Raw genomic sequence first — 21,200 nt, forward strand, 5'->3', positions numbered from 1 at the left:
TAGGACAGAAGGACAGACAAGCATTGGCTAGTCTTGTCCACGGAGACTGAAGCCCCTGTTACAGAGAATTTTCTACTGCCATGGTTCCCACCTGGGGGCAATTCGCCGCCTCCCCTACCCCCGCCCAGACTGTTGTCTAGAGACAATTTTGGTTGTCACGACTGGGGCCGGGGGTGGGTGGGGACCAGAGTTGCTGCAATGCCCAGGCCAGCCCTCACCACAGAGAACAATCCAGTGCCAACTGTCAATACTGGCCAGCTTGGGAAACCCTGTTCTAGGGCCCAAGAAGTTCTTTACCTGTCTGATCTCCCTAAGGCCTCCCAAGAACTCTATTCAGAGTTGCTGCTCTCACCTCCATTTCACAGAAAGGGAAACTGAGACCCGGTGGCTTGCATGAAACTGCCTGGGTTTGGTCTTGGCTGTGGGCTCTGCACAACCACCCAGGGATCTAAGGAAATTTCTTCTGAGCCTCCGTCCGAACCCTCCCTCTCCGAGTGCTCCCCCCACCCCCCATTTTGACCTGGGTCAGAAGAAGATCAAAGCAAGCACCTCTCCTGAGGCTGGACAGGGGCCACCGGGATATCTGATCTCCAGCTGGGAGGAGGGGAGACGCGGGTCTGGCGTCTGAGGTGGCTGGGGGATGCTCTGGGGGCATCAGAGGATGTCCGGATCTCTCCTGACCACAAGCCTGTCTGTCCTTCTGTCCTTCCCTGAGGGCTGGGCATTTATCTCTCCTTCCCGTCATTCCTTCCCCTAGGCAATGGCCTTCTCTGATCTTCCCAGCAAGTCTGCCCCCGCCTCTTATTCGGGTCACTGTGCCCTCCACTGGTGTCCCACCCATGCAGCTGAGGCCTGCTTTGGAATAAACCGCCCTCACCCTCACCCCCACAGACATTTTATCTGACCCTCCCCGCTTCTAAAAACTCTACTGTGGCTCCAGTGACCTGAGGGTAACTTCCCAACTCCTCCTCTGCCACTCAATCACCCTTTTTTTTTTTTTTTAAAGATTTTTATTTATTTATTTTTTATTGATTGATTGATTGATTGATTGCTATGTTGGGTCTTCGTTTCTGTGCTAGGGCTTTCTCTAGTTGCGGCAAGCGGGGGCCACTCTTCATCGCGGTGCACGGGGCTCTCACTATCGTGGCCTCTCTTGTTGCGGAGCACAGGCTCCAGACGCGCAGGCTCAGTAATTGTGGCTCACGGGCCCAGTTGCTCCGCGGCATGTGGGATCTTCCCAGACCAGGGCTCGAACCCGTGTCCCCTGCATTGGCAGGCAGATTCTCAACCACTGCGCCACCAGGGAAGCCCTCAATCACCCTTTTTGGTCTGATTCTTCCAGCCCCAGCACTGACCACGGGGGGCTCGGAGGGTGTGGCTCTGCCCCCCCCACCTTAAGACTAGGGGCTTCAGAAGCTTTGGGGGTCCAGCATTGCTCAGCCTGAGACCAGATCCACTGAATGAATGAGTTCATGAATGAATGGATGAGTTCATGAATGAATGAATGAGTTCATGAATGAATGAATGATGATGCTTGGGAGGCAGCTCCCTGGCTGCCCCAGGGTCAGAATCAGCTTTGTTCCTGCCTTCCCCACAGAGTCAGGGCCAGGAAATACTAGCTGACTCTAACAGCGCAAGGACCCAGAGATCAGAGATGTGCTGTGCTTCTGCCAAACATCTCCTCGTTCCCCTGCTGCATCTGCCCCAAGGGGCTGCGGGGATGACTTCTTGTGTTCCTGACCCACACAGGAGGCGGATAAGAGGGAAAACTGAGCCACCTTTCCCTCCAGGTGGGCTCTCTCCTGCCAGTGAATAAATAACTCAAAGATACTGGAAGTCACAGAGAGCTCAGTTGGAAACTTGAATCTGCCTCTTGTTAGCTGCTTGCCCTCTGGCAAGGACGTCTGTCTGAGCCTCAGTTTTCTCATCTGTAAAATGGGTGTGGGGACTTCCCTGGTGACACAGGGGTTAAGAATCCACCTGCCAATGCAGGGGACAGAGGTTCATGCCCTGGTCCGGGAAGATCCCACATGCCGCGGAGCAACTAAGCCCGTGCGCCACAACTACTGAGCCTGTGCTCTAGAGCCTGCGAGCCACAACTACTGAGCCCACGTGCCGCAAGTACTGAAGCCCGCGCGCCTAGAGCCCGTGCTCCACAACAAGAGAAGCCACTGCAAGGAGAAGCCCGCGCACTGCAACGAAGAGTAGCCCCCGCTCGCCGCAACTAGAGAAAGCCCGCGCGCAGCAACAAAGACCCAGTGCAGCCAAAAATAAATACATTTATATATATTAAAAAAAAGAACAGAAGCAATATTGTAACAAGTTCAATAAAGACTTTAAAAAAAATGGGTGTGAAGTGTTGAGGGATGAAAGGAGAGGAGGAATGCAAATAAAAAGCTTAGCCTAGTATTTTTTTAAAAAATATTTATTTGGCTGCACTGAGTCTTAGTTGCGGCATGCAGGATCTTTTTTTAGTTGCAGCATGCGAACTCTTAGTTGCAGCATGTGGGATCTAGTTCCCTGACCAGGGATCGAACCTGGGTTCCCTGCACTGGGAACTCCGCAGAGTCTCAGCCACTGGACTACCAGGGGAGTCCCTAGGCTAGCAATTTTAAAAGTCGTCTTTCATTTCCTTCGGAGAAATCAAAGGGGAGCATGCCCAGCAGGGAGGAAAGACTTGTGGTTCTTATCTCCTAATCCGTTTATCAAAGATCTGGGTCTACCCCTTATCTCCTTTCTTCCCTTGCCAGGCTATCTCTCTTGGAACCTCTATTCCCCATCCACACCAGTTTTTCAGCCTCCTTTTCATGAGAGAATTGTGGGTGGTCTGCGTCAGTGTGGGCGTCTGGGCCAGGCACCCCTTGGGCTGCCTGGGCTTCAAGTTTATAAGTGGGTTCCCCTCTGTTTCCCAATTTCTGTCTGCATTTCTGATTCGCTGCCTGTATGTCCACCATTCAGTCGTTTGACAGATGTTTCTTGAGTTCCTACTATGTGCCAGGCATCGCTGGGGACAACGCAGTGACTAAGACGGACCCGGTTCCTGCCTTCACAGGGACCATGGTCCAGTGGGGGAGACAGTTACAACTGGGGCGGGGAGAGGAGGAGGTGTCAGGGTTGTGATGGGGGCAGCCCAGGACACTGTGGAACCCGGAGTAATAACCGAGGGGGGAGGAGAGGGTGCTGGAAAGCCTTTCTGGCTGAGAATATTGAGAGAACACTTAAAGGACTTCCCTGCTGGTCCAGTGGTTAAGATTCCTCGCTTCCACCGCAGGGGGGCGCGGGTTCCATCCCTGGTCAGGGAATTAAGATCCCACCTGCCGCGCGGTGAGGCCAAAAAGAAAAAAAAAAAAAAAAAAGATAACGCTTATATCCTTTTAAACATACATTATACCCATTCTAGAGCTCGGGAGACTGAGGCCCCACGAAATGGACTCGTCCCAGCCGGAAGAGCTAGGAGGGGGTGGGCTGGGTCTGGATCCCGTGACTCTGGCTCCAGAGTGCAGGTTTTTTTAATTTTTATTTATTTATTTATTTATTTATTTATGGCTGTGTTGGGTCTTCGTTTCTGTGTGAGGGCTTTCTCTAGTTGCGGCAAGTGGGGACCACTCTTCATCGCGGTGCGCGGGCCTCTCACTATCGTGGCCTCTCTCGTTGCGGAGCACAGGCTCCAGACGCGCAGGCTCAGCAATTGTGGCTCATGGGCTTAGTCGCTCCGCGGCATGTGGGATCTTCCCAGACCAGGGCTCGAACCCGTGTCCCCTGCATTGGCAGGCAGATTCTCAACCACTGCGCCACCAGGGAAGCCCCAGAGTGCAGGTTTTAAACCACTGCTGGTGGAGGCCCGGAGGCCGGGGGAGCTGCACCCTACGCTTGGAGGAACTTGAAACTGCTTGCGTGGTGACCCAATCGTGGGAGGGCTGTTGGAAGGAGGATGGGGAGGGGTCCAGAGCACAGGCCTCAGAGTCGCATGCACTTGACTCACTGTGCGCCCCAGAGCACCTGCGTCCCCTCTCTGGGCGGGTTTGTCGCCTGTGAAATCGGAGATTTGCCCCGCCTCCTGCTCTGCTGGGATGAGAAAATCCACGTGGGGCGCTCGGCACAGTCAGCGCTCATTAAATGCCAGCTGGTGTTAAAATTCTGATTATCCCCATTATTATCGTTAATAACTAAATAATTAGAACTAATGCGTCCTCTCTGCGTCCGATTGGGTCTCTCCGCGTCGGGAAATCACCGGGCCCCAAGAGAGGAGAGGTCGGACTCAGACCTCTCTTCCACCCACCCACGCCCCGAACCCACCCCGTCTGCCCCGGTCTACAGCAGGCAGGCCTCGTAAATTTGCAGGCAGGCTGAGATGGCGCGGGCCTGGAGACGGGGGTGTGATTAAGGGTGCCCTTGGCGTCGCCCCCCATCTCCTTGGGAGGGGTCCGCAAACCACTGTGAGACCGTTGGGCGCTAGGACCCAGCAGCCCCGTCGGTGCCGGGCGTAGAGGCCGGGCTAACCCCGAGACCACGCCTTTCTTCGTGATGATTGGCTTTCCGTCCCCGGCCTGCGGCTCCGATTGGCGGACGCGGACGCCGCTCCCGGGATTCCCCGCCCCGTCCGAGCTAGTCTCGGGTCCACCGGTTTTGTCTCCGCAAACGTGCTCGGCGGGGCGGGCGGGGCGGAAGAGGGCAGCGAAGCAGGGAGAGCGGTGCGCGGGCAGCCCGGGCCGGGGATCCCGTCTGCCGGCGCCGGACGGACGGGCCGAGCCCGGAGCGCCGCCATGGGCCCGGGGCCCCCGGCGGCCGGAGCGGGGGCGCCCCCGCGGCCGCTGTCCCTGGTCGCGCGGCTGAGCTACGCCGTGGGCCACTTCCTCAACGACCTTTGCGCGTCCATGTGGTTCACCTACCTGCTGCTCTACCTGCACTCGGTGCGCGCCTACAGCTCGCGCGGCGCCGGCCTGCTGCTGCTGCTCGGTCAGGTGGCCGACGGGCTGTGCACGCCCCTCGTGGGCTTCGAGGCTGACCGCGCCGCAGGCCGCTGCGCCCGCTTCGGCCCGCGCAAGGCCTGGCACCTGGTCGGTAAGCCCCGGCCCGGACTCCCCCATCCGACTGCCTGCCTCAGGGCCCGAACCTCCCCGCTCTGTCCCACTGCTCCGTCCTCTCTAATTGCCCAACCCATGAGCCTTCCCATCTGTCTGCTTAACTGCCCAGTACCCCTTCTGTTTGTCTGTCGCATGGCTGCCGTCTGACCCGCGGAGCCTTCTCCGTCTGACTGTTCTTGTGACCGTCCAGTGTCACTTTTCTTTGTCTAATTCTCCGGGGCACCCTGAACCCTCTCTGGGTTGGGTCTACTGCCAGCGCCTCCTCTGTCAGTCTGTCTGGTCTGGCCTGACTTCATCTGTGTCAGGGTGACCACCCAGGACAACTCTTGAGTCAGGCTGCCTAGAGTCCCCTCTGTCTGTCTGTTCCCCCAGCGCACTTTGTGCATCCATCCCCTCCCTCATCTCGGGCAACCTGGCACTTGGTGGCTTTGGGGAGCTGTCCTGGGATCTGGGTTGGGGACCGGGTGAGCCAGAAGGGTCGGGGTTCTGTGCTTGTCCGGCTGATGGGATGCGGGTCTGCAGAGCAGGTAATGGGGTCACCCTCTGTTTGTTATGAGGGAGTTACCTGGACTAAAGGGCTGTTGGTGAGGGGAGGAGGTGGGTCCCACGGGGGCCGGGGCACCCTGCCCGGTGCACATCCATGATAAGGCCCGGCTCCTGGCATCCCTTCTCTGCCCACCCGGACCCTGGGCCCTGAGATTAGCCTTGGCCACTTTGCCTGCTGTTCTTTCCCTGGCAGAAGTACCCGCCGCATCCTGGCGCTTGGGGCATGCCGGGCATTTCAGGAGGCAGAACCAGGAATCCTGCCCGCTTCTGGGAATTCTGGGCGGCAGCTTTCCAGAAACCAGGAGGGCCGGCTGGTGTCTCCTTGCCCTTGGGAACAATGACTGAGGAGGCAGTGATTTGCCCTGGCCCTCATGAGGGACATTTTTCCAAGGTACAACAGATCTCCAAGTTGCCTGCAAGTGGCTGGCATTGCTGTGGCCGCGGCTTAGGGTCTGGATTTCAGTTTCTTAGACACTGAGGATGCCCAGGCTGTTCTTGGGTCACATTAGGCTAGCAGCCCGGGTGCGGGGGCGCGGGGGGAGCGGGGAGCAGGGAGAGGCACGTGACTCAGACCCCAGACAGAGGTATCCCTCTGCGGGCTGCAGTTGGGATTGGTTACAGAGCTGAGCCCAGAGTCTCAAATGCAGTTTTGTTCATAATAGTTGGGTAGACCCGTTGACACACAAAAAAGGTAGTTCTTGGGTCAGAGAGATGTGAGGGCTCTTTTCTCTGGTGCAGACAGGTGAGCCCCCTCTAAGGAGATGGAGTCAGCCACAGGTAGGTTTGCCTGGCAGTGGACGCTGCATGTGTAAAGGCCCTGAGGTGGGACCTCGTAACAGCCTGTCTTCCCGTTTTGTAGGTGGGGGGCTGAGGTTCAGCGATGGTCCCACCTGACCCCAGAGGGAGACGCTGAGTCCCCTTGCAGAGGGGAGGTTAGGGTAGTGGAGGCACCTTTGTCAGTACACTGAAGGCTTTGTGTTTATGCCTTCAGCTTATGATGGGTGCCCCAACCAGATACCAGGGCCTCCACCTGCGCCCTCTCCCTGCACGTGCAGAGATCCAGGAAGATCTGTGGAGAGAGGAAGCCAGGGTGGCCCCTTGTGATGCCTGATAAGGTGACTTGAGTGAAGGTCACCTTCGGCCACAGTGCTCACTTCTCTTTTTTACCCGAGTCTGTGGGTGGTGGCGACGGACTCATTCTTTCCCTTAACAAGCCCTCGGGGCTCCCCGTCTAGCGCAGAGAGGACCCAGAAAGCCAGACATGGACACTCCTGTGGGGTCCAGGCTGGGGCAGGTGGGTAGACTGGGCTTCATAGGAAGAAGCAGAGCTCTGGAGGAGGGGACATTAGCTTTGGGGTTTTGAAGGACGGATAGGAGTGTGTGTATGTAGGGGGGCATTCCAAGTAGTTGAAACAGCTTTTGCAAAGGTGTGACATCTCATGGCTTTGAAGTTGCTGAGACAGGCAGTGGCTCAAAGTAGTAGGAGCTCCCAATTTCACACATTAACTCTTAATTCTCATGCCAATTTTGTGAGGTATTTTTATTAGCTCCTTTCCTGGAAACGGAGGTCCAGAGAGGCAGTCACTCGCCCAAAGTCCCCCAGCCAGGCAGCCTGGCCCTGACAATGGTTAACGTGGCCTGGGCAGCAGCAGGGTAAGAGTCCGTCCAGCCAGGGTAGCACATTCTTCTGACCAGAGTCTACAGTTCCTGTCTGGCCCCGGGGTGGCCTCCAGGCCACCAGGAATCTGCCTGGGGTGCCTCTTCCAGGCACCAGTTCCAGAGAAATACCAAGCGTGGTTTTGGTTTCATTTCCCAGTCCCTGGACTGTTGGGGCGGGCCCAGGGTCTGGGGGATGAGGTCACCTCCGGGGCCTGGTGGGGAGGAAGGAAGTCTGGCTCTAGGCACTCTGGGATGGGAGGAGAAGGGTGGAGGGCTGGAGGGAAGGAGCATGGCTCGGGGTCCAGCAGACTGGCCTCGCAGCTCTGCAGCTCACTCAGTGGGCCTCAGTTTCCTCATCAGCAAATGGGGTTAATAATAACATTCACCTCTTTGGGCTGTTTTAAATAGAGGCCACTATTATTATTTTTCACTCATTCAAAAGATCTTGATGTGCCAGACTATATTGGGTGCCAGGGACACAGAAGTGACTTGGAGAGACCTGTTACCCAGCCCCCAGACAGAGAGACAAAAGAATTCCTGTGTGTGCAAAGGGGTATGAAGGAGAGAAAGCAGGGTTCAGACAGAGGGTGTCAGGGTGGGGAGGGGACTGCAGGTGACTGGGCTGGTCAGGGGGGCTTCTTTGAGGAGGTGGCATTTGAGTTGAGTCCTGGAGGGATGAAGAGGAGTGCGCCTTGCTAAGATGTCATGGGAAAAGCATTCCAGGCAGAGGGGACAGCCTGTACAAAGGCCCTGGGGCAGGAGGAACAGGGAGGAGGCCCCGGTGGCTGGAGCAGAGTGAGCCGAAGGGGAGAGAGGGAGGAGGGGACGGGGCAGGGCAGGTGGTGCAGGCTCCTTTGGGACCTCAGGGAGAACTTGTACTTGTTCTGAGGTATGAGTGTTTTCCAGGGAGAGGCCCCCTTGTAGGCTGACGGGGACACTAGGAGGGACACTAGGACTCGGGAGGGCAGGATCCGGCCCAGCCCCGCCCAGCGTCACCTGGGCCTCCTGACTCCTGGCAGCCCCATGGGACGCCTGGTAGGAGCTGGGAGGAAAAGGCCCCCTCCATGGGCGAGGCGGGAAGGGGAAATGATGGGGGTAAGTGGCACATCTGTGGTGGGCAGTTCCCCAGGGGACCTCCACAGCGCCCTTTCAACCTGCTGCGTGGCCTCAGGCTCGGCTTGTTTCCCCAACTGTCACCAAGGGGGCAAACTTGGCGAGCCCTGAGCCGGCATGGCGAGGCCCCATTCTTGCCCCCTATCACCTGGCCCTGCCCCTGCATGGTTCCAGCACGTGGCCGGCTCTGTGTCAGTTCCCCCATCACCCACAAGGGGCGTAGGGCCTGGGCTGGGAGGCCCAGCCCCTCTGTCCTATTTGGCTGTGTGTCCTCAGGGGGCCCCAGATCTCGGCCTTAGTTTCCCATCTGTCACAGGGGCTGTAAGCCTGGGGAGCCCCGGGCTGCTGACGGCCACTCACTGTGTGACGTTGTTGTGTGTGTGTGTGTGTGGGGGGGGGGTCTCTAACCTTTTCCGTGTCTCGGTTTTGTCCCCACCCGCTCACCTGGGGAGCCCTGGGCCCGCGTGGGAAGGCCCTGCCACGTGCCCTCCCCGCTCTGCTCGTCCACAGGCACCATCTGCGTCCTGCTGTCCTTCCCCTTCATCTTCAGCCCCTGCCTGGGCTGCCAGGCCAGCACGCCTGAGTGGGTTGCCCTCCTCTACTACGGGCCCTTCATCGTGATCTTCCAGTTCGGCTGGGCTGCTACACAGATTGCCCACCTCAGCCTCATCCCGGAGCTCGTCACCAACGACCATGAGAAGGTGGAGCTCACGGCTCTCAGGTGCCACCTTCGGGGCAGGGCGGGCAGGCGTGCGAAGAGCAGGCACGGCCGGGGGCCCAGGGCCACCCTCCATGTCTGGGCACCAAATGAGCACCAAGTTAGCAACTGCGACCAGCACACATTGACCACCTCCTGGTTTCTGTGGGTCAGGAGTCTGGCTTAGCTTAGCTGCGTTCTCAGCGTTAGTCTTGAGGCTGCAATCAAGGTGTCGGCTAGGGCTGGGGTGTCATCTGAGGCTTGGGGTCCCTCTACCCTGCTCATGTCATTGTTGGCAGTGTTTGTCTTCTTATAGATTTAGAAGTCTTGGGGGCTGGGACTTCCCTGGTGGTCCAGTGGTTAAGACTCTGAGCTTCCACTGCAGGGGGCGCGGGTTCGATCCCTGGTTGGGGAACTAAGATCCTGCATGCCGTGCGGCATGGCCAAAAAAAGAAGTTGTAGGGGCTTGCTGCTTCTTTGAGGCGAGCACGAGTCTCTCATCTCAGGGATGGTGTGAGCCCACTTTCTGAGGGTCGCCTGATTAGGTCAGGCCCACTCAGGATAATCTCCCTTACTTACATCCACAAAATTCCTTTACCTTTGCCACAGACAGTTACCTAACGCGGGCTTGACATCCCATCACATTCACACGTCCCGTTCCCCAAGGGGAGGGGGTTAGAGGGGGGCGGGGGGGGCAGGCCATGGGAATGTCTGAGCCGTCTTAGAATCCCGCCTCCCACACGTGGGTACAGCTGGCGCCCAGCGCATCTGTTGACTTGCTTGAGGTGCTGAAGGAGGTGATTCTGCATGTGATGGTAGCAGGAGCACTTATGGCACGCTTGCTGTGGGCTGGGCACAGTTCCGGGCCCGTCACGCAGAAGATCTTCTTGAATTCTCACGACAAGCCCTAGTGGTTGTCATGTGCCCAGGGACAGGGTTGGAGCAGAGCGGGGCCTGTGCAGTGGGAACAGGGATCAGGAGATGACAGTTCTCGGCAGGAGGGATGTCACACATGAAGGTGGCCGTGTGGGCATAAGCGCTCGTCATGAGGGCCCTGCCTGTCTGAGCCCAGTTCCCCATTGTGGCCGAGAGCTGTGGGCACTAACGGCGGGGGTTGCTCAATGTCTGGGGCCCCCGAGGGCGCCAGCTGAGGGGGAACAGGCTGGGCCCGGTAGAGGCCAAGCTCTGGGCGCTTTCTACCCGCAAGTGCTTTCCCGCCTGCAAGGGACGTGGACTCCTGGTGAGACCCAGGGGCTCCTCGCCCCGGCCGAGGCCCTAGGCGGGACGTGGCTCTGGGGCTGCAGGCAGGAGTGGACTCAGGTGACTCTAGACCATGGAGCCCTTGCCCAGCTGAAGCCCAGGATTTCTGGGTATCTTGGGTTCTCAGGCTTCTGGGTTGCAGGCCTGACTCGGCCCTGCTTTGCTGAGTCTCTGCATTCAGGCCCCAGGCAGACAGGACCTCACGGTGGGGTCTTGGGCCAGAGAAATCAGATACGTGCAGGCTGGGGAAACTGAGGCCAGCAGAGGCTTTCCTGAGCTACCCAGTGTGTTGGTGGCTGAAATCACCTGGCCGGAGGTTCCCCAGACGCCACAAGCAGCTCTGACTGTACGCCTGCCTGGGGAGGAAGTGGTCGCGTGGCTCCCGGGCTGACCTGCTGAGGCCTCGCCTGTGCCCCGGCAGGTACGCCTTCACCGTGGTGGCCAGCATCACCGTCTATGGGGCTGCCTGGCTTCTACTCCACCTGCAGGGCTCTCCCCACATGGGGTCCACCCAGGATGTCTATGACCAGCTGGGGGTCCAAGATGTGCCGGTGTTCCGGGTGAGCTGGGGCCCGGGGTGGGCCAAGGCTGGCCGCTGCCCGGGTGGGACAACCCCAAGGCCCTGAACTCAGGGCTCGGGCCGAGAGTCGCTGCTGACCCCTCTCCCGCCTGGTCCCCAGAACCTCTCGCTGTTGGTGGTGGGCATTGGAGCTGTCTTCTCACTGCTGTTCCACCTGGGCACCAGGGAGGGGCGCCGGCGGCAGGTGGAGGAGCCAGACGAACACAGCCCCCTGTTGGCCCCTGCTACTGCCCGGCCCTTGCTGCTCTGGAAACACTGGCTTCGGGAGCCAGCCTTTTATCAGGTACGTCATAGGGGCAGAGGGTGTTGGAGTTGATGCCCCTCTCCCACCAGGCCCTCACTCTGTGCGGCTGCAGGCAGGGATGGCAGACATTGGAGCAAACGTAGCCCCTCCTCCAGTCACACCGAGGGCAGACATTACTAATCAGTCACTGCTCTTCTTCTCCACCTGACCAGCTAGGCAGTCACTACTAATGGATCAGGTGCCAGCTGCAGGGTTACTCACGTTGGCCCCCAGTGCTCCCCGCTTATGGGAGTAGAGGAGGGCCCCCTCTGACCCGTCCCTCTGTTTGCAGGTGGGCTTGCTGTACATGAGCACGAGGCTCATTGTGAACCTGTCCCAGACATACATGGCCATGTACCTGACCTACTCCCTCAACCTGCCTAAGGTGAGCTGGCCGGGCCGCGGGGGTGTGGGCCCCGAGCCTGATGAGCCACGCCTGACACGCCTGTGCCCGCTCTGCCCCGACAGAAGTTCATCGCCACCATCCCGCTGGTGATGTACCTCAGCGGCTTCCTCTCCTCCTTCCTCCTGAAGCCGGTCAACAAGTGCATCGGGAGGAATGTGAGTGGGCCGGGCAGAGGGCAGGGTGCCTTGCAGAACCTGGGCGACTCCAGACCACGGCCCAGCGTGGGAGCCAGAGGGTGGCCGGCGTGACTGAGGAACTGAGTGCTTCATTTTGTTTCCTTTTAATTGACTTGCGTTGAGACCCAAGTAGCCGCCCACCTCTAGTGGCAGCCGTGACAGACAGCATAGCCCTAGAACATCTGCTCCAGGAGCTCGGAGCACCTCTGAGGCTGAGAATCTCAGAATCCTCTGAGGTCAGAGCTGGGCGCTCCTTGGGGATAACCCAACTCAAACCCCCCTTTGCTGGGGTTGGGGGCCAGACTGAAGATCAGAAAGGGCAAGTGCCAGGCTCAGGGCTGCCCAGTGAGGCAGGCCTGATGCCGGGCCGGGCTCTCTGCAGATGACCTACTTTGTGGGCCTCCTGGTGATCCTGGCCTTCGCAGCCTGGGTGGCACTGGCAGATGAGCTGGGTGTGGCTGTGTACGTGGTGGCTGTGCTGCTGGGCACGGGCTGTGCCACCATCCTCGTCACCTCGCTGGCCATGACGGCTGACCTCATCGGCCCCCACACGGTAGGGCTGCTGAGCCGGTCCGGGTTGGGGTTGGGGACCAGGGCCGAGGCCTGGGATGCTGACCCCCTGCCCGTGTCCCCCCAGCACAGCGGAGCCTTCGTGTATGGCGCCATGAGCTTCTCGGACAAGGTGGCCAACGGGCTGGCAGTCATGACCATCCAGAGCCTGCACCCCTGCTCGTGAGTTCCCCCATCCATTCGTTCTCGCGTCCAATGAGCTGTGCTGAGGCCGTGCTGCGCGCCAGGCGCTGCCCCAGGTCTGCTAACTCCATGAGAACAGGAGACCCCGCCCCGGTGGCCTCACAGCCAGGGAGACCGGGTTATTCCCCACCTCGAGCACCCATTTATTTACTGAGCCGACAGTCTGTCCTGGGCCGGGTGCTGAGCACACACAGATGGATCGGGGGGATGTGAGCGGACAGGGCAGAGGGAGAGCCTGGAATCCCTGTAATTCAGACCCTCAGAACCTAGGGTTCCAGCCCCAGATGGTTCTAGACCTGAGCTTGCACCCTGTAGAAGCCCAGGATTTGGGAATGAAAGCTGGCCTGGTCCTCTGTCCTCATGGAGCTGGGGACAACACGAGCCACATGAATAATCTCATGAATAAATGTGTACAAAGGGTGTGAAGGACACTACTTAGGGAGGCCTGACTGGGGCGAGAAGTCAGGAAGGGCTGCCTTGAGGTGACATGGGACCCGAGACCTGGAGGATGTCAGGGAGTTCTAGGCATATGGGGAGGAACAGCCTTGTGCAAAGACCCTGGGGCAGGACTGTGCCTGGCATGGTGGAAGGACAGCAACGAGGCCCTTGTGGCTGGAACAGAGTGAGCGAGGGGGAGAGAGGGAGGAGGGGAGGGGAGGGAGGAGGGGAGGGCAGGGAGGAGACGGGTCGTGCAGGGCCTTGTGGGCCAAGGGAGGTGGGACCCCGGAGGGCTGTGAGCAGAGGGGGCGGGACCTGACTCAGGTGCTCACAGGTGCCCTCTGGCGGCTACTGCGGGGAGGTCAGACAGGGAAGGGAGAGTGGGAACAGGGGAGGGGCCTAGGATGGCGGGGTGGGGGGGGGCAGGTGGTGACAGGGCTGGATCCTGAGGGAGGAGAAATGGGCAGTCTGGGGTAGACTTGGAAGGCAGAGCTGACCTTACTGACTGAAGTATCAGATGTTGGAGGGGAGGAGGGGGTTGAGAGCAATCACTTGGTCCTGGCCTGAGTGCTGGGAAAGATGGGGTGCCCCGGCTGAGATGGGAGGAGCAGGAGGTCCAGGCTGGGGCTGGAAGGTACTGATAGGCGTCTGCTCACCCACTTCTGCCCTTCCCCCGCCCCCAGCTCAGAGCTCTGCTGCAAAGCCTGCGTGGCCTTCTACCACTGGGTGATGGTGGCCGTGACGGGTGGCGTGGGCGTGGCCGCCACCCTGGCTCTGTGCTGTCTCCTGGTCTGGCCCATCCGCCTTCGGAGCTGTGAGTTGCAGGCCCCGCCACCCCACAAAAGCCCCAAACCAGCCATGGGTGTAGGTCTGGGCCAGGACAGGCCCCGCCCTCCCTAACCCCACTTCCACCCCCTTCTCTTGCAGGGGACCCTGGAGCCCAACCCTGACACTGCCCCATGGTCCCTTACCCTTTGTAACTTAACCGCGACTGTGAACACTCGCTGCCCAACGAGGCCTGGAGCGGCCCCTTTGCTGCTCTGGTCCCACTCCTGCGTCTGTCCCGTCCCTGCCTGGCTGCGGGGTCGGGTGGGGCTTGGTGGGCGGGGCTTGGTGGGCGCAGTCAGGATGGGCGGGATCCCAGCAGCTTATCCCACTGAGCTAGGCCCTCTGGTATTCAGGGGCTGGTGGGGTCCTTGTGGGTCTGGGGTACCCCAATCCCAACTCTAACCCACCCCCAGCTGTCTGGATGATTCGGGGTGCCCTGTGTTGTGTGGGGGCTGGATGTGAGGCTCCTGGGCGCAGGGCCTGCCCTGAACTCAGCCCCGGCCAGCCTAGGGGCTCCCGGGTGCCGCCAGGCCCTGGAGGACAGAGCCGTTGCTGAGCCTGCCAGGAGCCCCAGCCTCTGGGTTAGGGGGCTGGGCCCGGACCCTGGCTGTGGCGACAGTGAAGCTCAGCATGCGGGCCCGGGGGCCCGAGTGGGGCTCCCTGCGCCCAGGCCACTGCTGCAGTGAATAAAGAGCCACCCGGGGCCAGGACTGTGCCTTGGCCTGGGGCCCGGGGTAGGGGGAGCTGAGGGCAGGAGAGGTCGTCTATCTGACTCTGCCCTGGAGCTTGGTCACCAGGGTCCTGGTTCAGAGCTCCCTTCATCTGGCTGCCTGCCCGCCCCAGGCCCCGGCCCCAGAGGTGGACAGACGCCTTGAGGGAGAGGCGCCGGGTTCCCGAAGAGCCACACCAGCAGCGAGATCTTTATCAGTGACTGGGCGTGTAGACGGGCGGGGGCTGCTGGTTGGTGGAGGGGCAGCAGGGTTCCAGGTCCCACTGCCGGTAGTTCTGGGTGGTGTAGCGCGGGCGCTGGGGCGCCGACAGGTATGGCACGTAGTCAGACGCCCGCCACAGCGGCTCGACCCCGAATTGGTGCCTGTGGATCCCTGGGGGGCCAGGACCCGGGTCACCGGCTGGCCCCGCCTCCTGGCCCCGGGCGGTCTCACCCCCAGCCCCTGGGTCGCCTGCCCCTGGCCCAGGCTCACCGTACTCCTCGCCCCAGATGGGTCTGTCTTTCCACAGCACGCTCCCGTACCGCGCGCGGGGGCCCCTGTACTGCGCGGGGATGACGGGGTCGTACCAGGCGGTCTCCCGGAGACGCTGGGTGTAGGCTGCGGGGTAGGGGTCAGCGGTCATCTCTGCACCTGTGGGCATCACCTTCCCCTTGAGGCGGGCCTGGTGTGGGGGTGGGCAGGGCCGGGCACTCACCCGAGGGCATGCTGCGCTCCTGGGGGCTGTGGCATCCGTGCCTGCGGGCATAAGCCTCGAGGTGCGGGCTGTCCAGAGCCCAAGGGAGCATGTTCCAGGCTTCTCGGGAGTCCGAGTTGGTCAGGCCCGTGTACCACAGCTGGCCGGCTGCGTCTCGTCCCATGGGCGTGTACTTCCAGCGCGTCGCCTGCTTGATGGCCGGCGTCTGGCGGGGCCCCTCCTGGGACAGGTAGTCATCGCTGAGGGTGGGGGTGGGAGGAGAGAGACTGAGCTTTCAGCCCCCCTGCCCTCCCTGGGCCTCTTCATCCCCATCGCCAGCACTGAGGGTGCAGAATGCAGAAGCCTGGCCCGAGGTGCGGGGGGCCTTGTCTGTCCTTCAGTACTGGACACCCTCCCACCCAGGCTGGCAGAGGGTGGGAGGCTGACCCCTTGTAGCCCCTCCTCTCTGCCACATCCTCCCCAACCCCCAGGACCTCCTAAACATTTCATCTTTTCTTGCCTCTACTAAGTCCTTTGCCCAGCATCCCAGACCTGCAGGCCCTTTCCTCCAGGAAGCCCCCCCTGGCCTGGAGGTGCACCAGGAGGACGTGGTCTCAGCTATGGCTGAGTGAGTGGCGCAGGTTTCACTGTCATTGGTCTGGCCTGGGAGCCGTGGGTTGGGGACACTGGGAAAGTGTGTGGGGAGCCCAGGCTCCCAGGGAGACCTTTGGGGAACCCTTGTGCCATCACCACCCGCCCAGCCATCGGGGCCATCGGGGCCAGCGGGGAGTGAAGGCAGGCTCACATTTAAAGGAGAAACTATTGCAGCTACACAGGAGTGCCTGTTCCGGGGGCCTCTGTTGCCAGAGCCCGTCCCAGGCTGAGAGCATCAGGAGGGCTCCCCCGAGGAGGTGGCAGTGATGTGAGGAGGGACCCGCTTGTGCAAAGGCCCTGGGGCAGCAGGGATGGTGTAAGGAACAGAGGCTGGCAGAGCAAAGAGGGAAGTGGAAATAGGCTAACGATGGCAAAAATCAAACCTCAACGAGGTACCATCAAAACTAAAGCTACCCTTCGGGAACACCCTCGCAGCACCACTGCCCGAGAGACAGACGTGGGCACGTGCTTTGACCTGGCGAACTCGCTTCAGGGAGATGCCCCAGGGAAGGAGGCCGTGGCCCCAAGATGGTCCAAGCAGAGCTGCTGATAAAACGTTCTCCCCTGTGCCTGCTTGGAGTTCTCACTCCACACGGAAAACCAGAAACCCACGTTTTTCATAAGAGGTGGGCTCGGCCTGGTCAATTCCGGGAAGTGGCCACAGGCTGGGTTTGCCACTTGCAGGGAGGGGAGTTTGGGGACCGTCTGGCAGGCCCCACTCTTTTGAACTACAAAATGAATGGAAACTACGAAATGCACCTGGCTTGTAAAAAAAGGAATTAAAACAGTCAAAACTAACACAATGAAAAGCGAGTCTCTGTGTCAATTATACCTCAAAAAAACTAATAAAAGAACATCGCGTTATGGCCGAAAAACATTTTTTTTCCTCATAATAAATGAATGCCTTTTTGATCTAGAATCGAGAACTCTAATGGCATTTAAATAAATAAAAGTATTGGAAAAAGCAGCGAGTCTCCCTGACCTAGCTGCCAGTCTCCTCCCCCCCGGGGCTGCCACTCTTACTGGTTTCTGCTTCATTCCAGAAGCAGTGTGTGTGCACGAGCCATTCCACCCCACCACACACCTGTGGGAGCCTGCTTCTGTCGTGGTGGCACAGCTTTTTTTTTTAACTTAATTTTCTTGGAAATGGAGCAGCACCAAGGGCACTGACTCGCCTTTTCTGTAAAGCTGCACGGTAACCCGTCATACTTTATTAACGCTCGTTAATGGATCCTCTAATGGGTTGAACGTGTCTCCCCAACTCACGTCCACCTGGAATCTCAGAACATGACCTTACTTGGAAATAGGATCTTAGCAGATGTAACTTAAGACAGGGTCATGCCGGGTCAGGGAGGCCCTAATGCAACCCTAACGCGGAGCCCTGGTGAGGCCGGGGTATCTGCACAGTCAGGGGAGGTCACAAGACGAGGGACGCCACGGACTGCCAGCACCCCCAGAAGCCAGGAGGGACATGGGGCAGATGCTCCCTCACGGCCTCAGAAGGCCCCAGCCCTGCTGACACCTTGGTCTTGGGACTCCTGGCCCCCAGAGCTGGGAGAGGTAAATTCTGTGCTCGAGGCTGCCCCCTTGTGGGGTTGTTCCAGCAGCGCAGGGCTCCCGGGAACGTATCTGCTCCGCTGGCTGGCTGTGTGCGTGTCCTGCATGCGTGAACCATCACGTGTGACCTGCGTGTACTCCTGCCAGGTCCGAAGCCTGGTGCAGGTGGGTGGGGAGGGTGCAGGGAGCGGCCGGGTTAGGATGCACCTACAGCACCCACGTGCCTTTATGGAGAACGAATGACGCTGGTGGGAAGCAAACCCAAAGAGGCAGTGCAGGGGCAGGATGTGCTCACCTGTAGAGAGATGCCGGGAGGTTCACTTCCAGGGTCCCCCGGGGGACGTAGGGCCGGGCAGCCTCCTGCCTCAGGGTCTGCATGTCTGCCTCTGCGTGCCCAGGGGCTCCTGCCTCCAAGGCCTGCGGGGCCATTGTTGACAGCAACAAAGGCGGCCCGGTGTCCTGGCAACAGCTGGGTCTGCTGGCCACAATCCAGGCCACTGCCTCTCCCCCAGCTGAGGGGCCGAGCCGGGAGAGCAGAAGCTGGAGGAGGCGGGCGCTCATCTGGGTAGGGCCGGCCTGGGGCTCAGCCCTCCCACCTTTTCTCTGGCCCCCAACACCGCCGTATGGGGGCCTCCAAACCCAACGAAGCTTCTGAATTTCCTTTCCACAATCTCAGCCCTACCCTTCCAGGTGCTCAGGCCAGCAGCCCTGCAGCCCCCAGGTCCTCCCTTCTCACTCCACCCCCGTCCAGTCCTTCATCTGTTTCCAAAATACATCTAGCGCGAGAATCTGCACACGCGTGTTCACAGCGGCACAACCCACAACAGCCAAAGAGCGGAAGCAACCCAAATGCCCACCAACCGCACAACAGAAACCCAAAACAGGGTCCCTCCACACACTGGAATGTTAGCCATGAAAAGGGGTGACGCGCCGACACGACCTTGAGAACACGAAGCTCAGTGAGAGAAGCCAGACACAAAAGTGTCTGATTCCATTGATGGGAAACATCCAGAACAGGCAAATCCACAGACACAGAGGGTGGATTCGTGGTTGTCGGGCTGGGAGGAGGATGGGAGTGACTGATAATGGGGATGGGGCTTCTTTTGGGGGTGATGGAATGTTCTGGAATTAGATGGTGGTGGCCAGCACAACATAGTAAATATACTAAAAACCACAGGATTGTACACCTTAAAATGTTACACACATTTTACTACATGTTAAAAAATTCACAAGAAATCCAGAACCTGCCTGCCTTTCATCATTTCCAGCTGCTTGTGGCCGCAGTCCTGTCATTGCCTGCCCGGGCAGGGCGTCCTCCCTGGTCTCTGCGCCCCTGCCCACCTGTTTCCAGGTCTCCACACCGAGAGGGGAAGGGTCTCCCTTCCCCTCTCTGCCCACAGCCCTCCAGGGTCCCACCCTCCCTCCTGGGGTAAAAGTCCAACTCCTCCCCAAGGCCCTGCATGACCTGCCCCGTCCCCTCCCTGCCCTCTCCTCCTCCCTCTCGTTCCAGACGCAAGGGCCTCCTGGCTGTTCCTCCAGCTCACCAGGCACAGTCCTGCCCCAGGGCCTTTGCACGGGTCCACAGCATGGAGCACCAGCTCTGCCCGGGTGTGTCCGTGCCCCCATCAGGCCCTTGCTGACACGTCAGCCCTGGGCTCAAGCTGCCCTCTCCCAAGGCCCACGCCACCCTTCACACCGTGACGGCCACATGCACTTACACTCTGTCGTCCACTCCCTGACACACAGAAGCTCCTCAAGGGCAGGTCTGGGCTCTGGCCTCCCTCGTCCCCGGCTGCCCGGGATGGGGGTCTTCCCCGGGCTTGGGCGGAGGGCCTGGGGTGCGCCGCCACTTGTGGGCAGCTGCTGACTGCAGGGGGCCGCACCGCCCTTCCTTCTCAAGGTCCCTGGGGCCCCCGGGCCCGCAGGCCCACCCAGTGTCACAACCCCTCTGGTCCAGGCTGCTTTCCTCCCTGGGGCCTCCTGCCCCCCTCTTCTCCGCTCCTTCCTGGAAGCCGCTGTCTTCCCTGCCTCACCCTTGGCTGTCGCTGTCACTAATTCCCTTCCCCCGCCAGTCCAGGAGCAATGGAAACAAATCCTGCCGCACCACACCTGGCCCTCCCCACGCACAGGGCGCTGGGCCGACAGTGTCCCCGCTGGCCCCGGAAGCCCATCTGTCAGGCAGAGGTGCCGCCCCCTCTACCCCGGGCCAGGCCTCGCTATGTGCTCAGACCACCACCCCCGGGCCCACCCTCCACTTCCCAACAGAACCAGCCTGGCTGCGAGGACTGGCCTGGATCACGGGGCCATGAATTCAAGGACCCCGGCGGCCCCTGCTGACCGCCTCTGAGTGGCCCCCGCAGCCTCTCCCCCAGAGCCAGCCACTCCCCACCGGTTTGTGACATTCAGGCCGCTCTGGGGTCCCGGTGTGTGCAGACTCCAGACGGATCGAGAGACAGGCAGCCCCAGCTGGGCACGACCCACATGGTTTAATGACGGTGACGCTGAATTCCAGGAGGAGCGAGGTTCACCTGCGCCAGGCGCCTGCACCCAGCCCTGCCATGGCGCAGGCCGACGACGCGCGTTTCATCGTTTCGTGCCCGTCTGCGCTCCCAGGCTCGGGGCCTACAAGCAGAGCCAGGGCAGGGTGCGGTAGACACAGGACTGCTCTCTTATTAAAAAAAAAAACAACAAAACTCAAACAAACAAAAATAAGATCTGGACCCATCGGAATACACACATCTATGTACACTGTCCCTGCTCGTCCCCGCCCGTCCCCAGCAAGCAGCCGGGATGGGCTGGGAGGCGGGGCCCACCCTTCCCCAAGTTCATGCAGGCTCGGCCGCCTGCCCCTCTGAAGGAGAAGACCTTAAGAGCTGTGACCTCTGTCTCCCCCAGGGGTAGGGGTGGGCCACTGCTCTCCCCCAGCAAGCCTTAACATTTTGGGGACTGATATACAAAAACACAGAAACAAATCCAAAGGAAAGTCACAGATACACAGATACACATGCACAAGTGTGGCCGGCTGAGCGGAGCACAGGGCTCTCACAACCGGAGAAGCAGGGGCTCCGGCAGAGCCGGGGTGACCGGTGGGGCTCCGCGGGGCCTCCCCTGGCCACACTGGACCCCCGCCCCGCCCAGGCCTGCTCTGCCCAGGCCACGTCCATCAATGTCCTCCGGCCTGGGAAGGGGAGAGGGAGGGAGAGCAGGAGAGGCCGGGTGGCTGCTCAGGCCCCTGGCCACACACTGGCCCCACCTCCCTCCTCCGTCTTCTCCAGGTGCAGCCGAGAACAGGGCAGAGGAGAACGATGAGGTGGGCCCAGGGTCGGGGGAGCTCAGGAAGCTTCTGGGGGAACCCTCAGGTGCCCCCTCCCCCGGCTGAAGGTGCAGATGGACAGGACCCACTAGGGTGGCCTGGAGGGGAAGGGGCTGGGGAGGAGGGCTGGGCACCCACACGACCTGACCCGCAGGGTCAATTCTGCCCTCAGGTTACCCTGACCGGCCGCCCAGCAAGCCGCAAGAACCACAGTCGGCTGTGACCCCGTGAGCGACAAGGACAGTCGGGGCGAGCCATGATGGCGAACAGGTCCCACATCAGTCTCCCTCAGACAACAAGTCCGCCTCAAGGTGACCTCCTTTGGCGTGTGGCCTGCTCCCAACGCCGTGCCCCTGAAAGAGCCACCGGCCGGCTGCTGGGGCAGGGAGAGCAGAGGGGGCTGCAAAGAAACCTCTCGAGTGGGGACGTCGTTTCGATCCATGGGCCGA

General features: G+C 60.3%; 2 protein-coding genes across 8 annotated transcripts; one reads left to right on the forward strand and one right to left on the reverse strand.

Annotated features, from left to right (window-relative positions):
- The first annotated feature begins 4,633 nt into the window (after positions 1-4,633).
- Positions 4,634-21,055, forward strand: MFSD12 (major facilitator superfamily domain containing 12). 6 transcript variants are annotated; one of them, XM_082456059.1, is made up of 9 exons: positions 4,634-5,061; positions 8,913-9,123; positions 10,781-10,919; positions 11,040-11,222; positions 11,515-11,607; positions 11,691-11,783; positions 12,187-12,357; positions 12,442-12,536; positions 20,924-21,055. In XM_082456059.1, exons 1-9 carry the CDS (start codon positions 4,764-4,766, stop codon positions 20,931-20,933), a joined length of 1,293 nt encoding a protein of 430 aa, XP_082312185.1. In that variant the 5' UTR covers positions 4,634-4,763; the 3' UTR covers positions 20,934-21,055. The 6 variants fall into 6 exon arrangements, with proteins under 6 accessions (XP_082312185.1, XP_082312181.1, XP_082312183.1 ...); XM_082456055.1 differs by adding an exon at positions 13,679-13,809 and having other exon boundaries at positions 12,187-12,536; positions 20,924-21,021; XM_082456057.1 differs by lacking the exon at positions 20,924-21,055 and adding an exon at positions 13,679-14,044.
- On the reverse strand, positions 14,204-19,677 carry TEKTIP1 (tektin bundle interacting protein 1). 2 transcript variants are annotated; one of them, XM_082456068.1, is made up of 4 exons: positions 17,734-19,677; positions 15,249-15,487; positions 15,026-15,151; positions 14,204-14,926 (listed from the first exon to the last, which is right to left on the reverse strand). In XM_082456068.1, exons 1-4 carry the CDS (start codon positions 17,997-17,999, stop codon positions 14,748-14,750), a joined length of 810 nt encoding a protein of 269 aa, XP_082312194.1. In that variant the 5' UTR covers positions 18,000-19,677; the 3' UTR covers positions 14,204-14,747. The 2 variants fall into 2 exon arrangements, with proteins under 2 accessions (XP_082312194.1, XP_082312193.1); XM_082456067.1 differs by having other exon boundaries at positions 14,204-15,151.
- Positions 21,056-21,200: the final 145 nt, after the last annotated feature.

This window comes from Balaenoptera physalus (assembly GCF_965194825.1).
Source record: "Balaenoptera physalus genome assembly, chromosome: 3".
In the NCBI taxonomy this organism is placed as follows: Eukaryota; Metazoa; Chordata; class Mammalia; order Artiodactyla; family Balaenopteridae; genus Balaenoptera; species Balaenoptera physalus.

Coding starts and splice junctions, on each gene's coding strand:
- MFSD12 (XM_082456054.1), top strand. CDS start 4,764: ATGGGCCCGGGGCCCCCGGCGGCCGGAGCGGGGGCGCCCCCGCGGCCG. Junction 5,062..8,912: donor CAAGGCCTGGCACCTGGTCG/GTAAGCCCCGGC, acceptor GCTCGTCCACAG/GCACCATCTGCGTCCTGCTG. Junction 11,784..12,186: donor ACAAGTGCATCGGGAGGAAT/GTGAGTGGGCCG, acceptor GGCTCTCTGCAG/ATGACCTACTTTGTGGGCCT.
- TEKTIP1 (XM_082456067.1), bottom strand. CDS start 17,999: ATGAGCGCCCGCCTCCTCCAGCTTCTGCTCTCCCGGCTCGGCCCCTCA. Junction 15,488..17,733: donor CTCCCGGCATCTCTCTACAG/GTGAGCACATCC, acceptor CCCCACCCTCAG/CGATGACTACCTGTCCCAGG. Junction 15,152..15,248: donor GGAGCGCAGCATGCCCTCGG/GTGAGTGCCCGG, acceptor CCTACCCCGCAG/CCTACACCCAGCGTCTCCGG.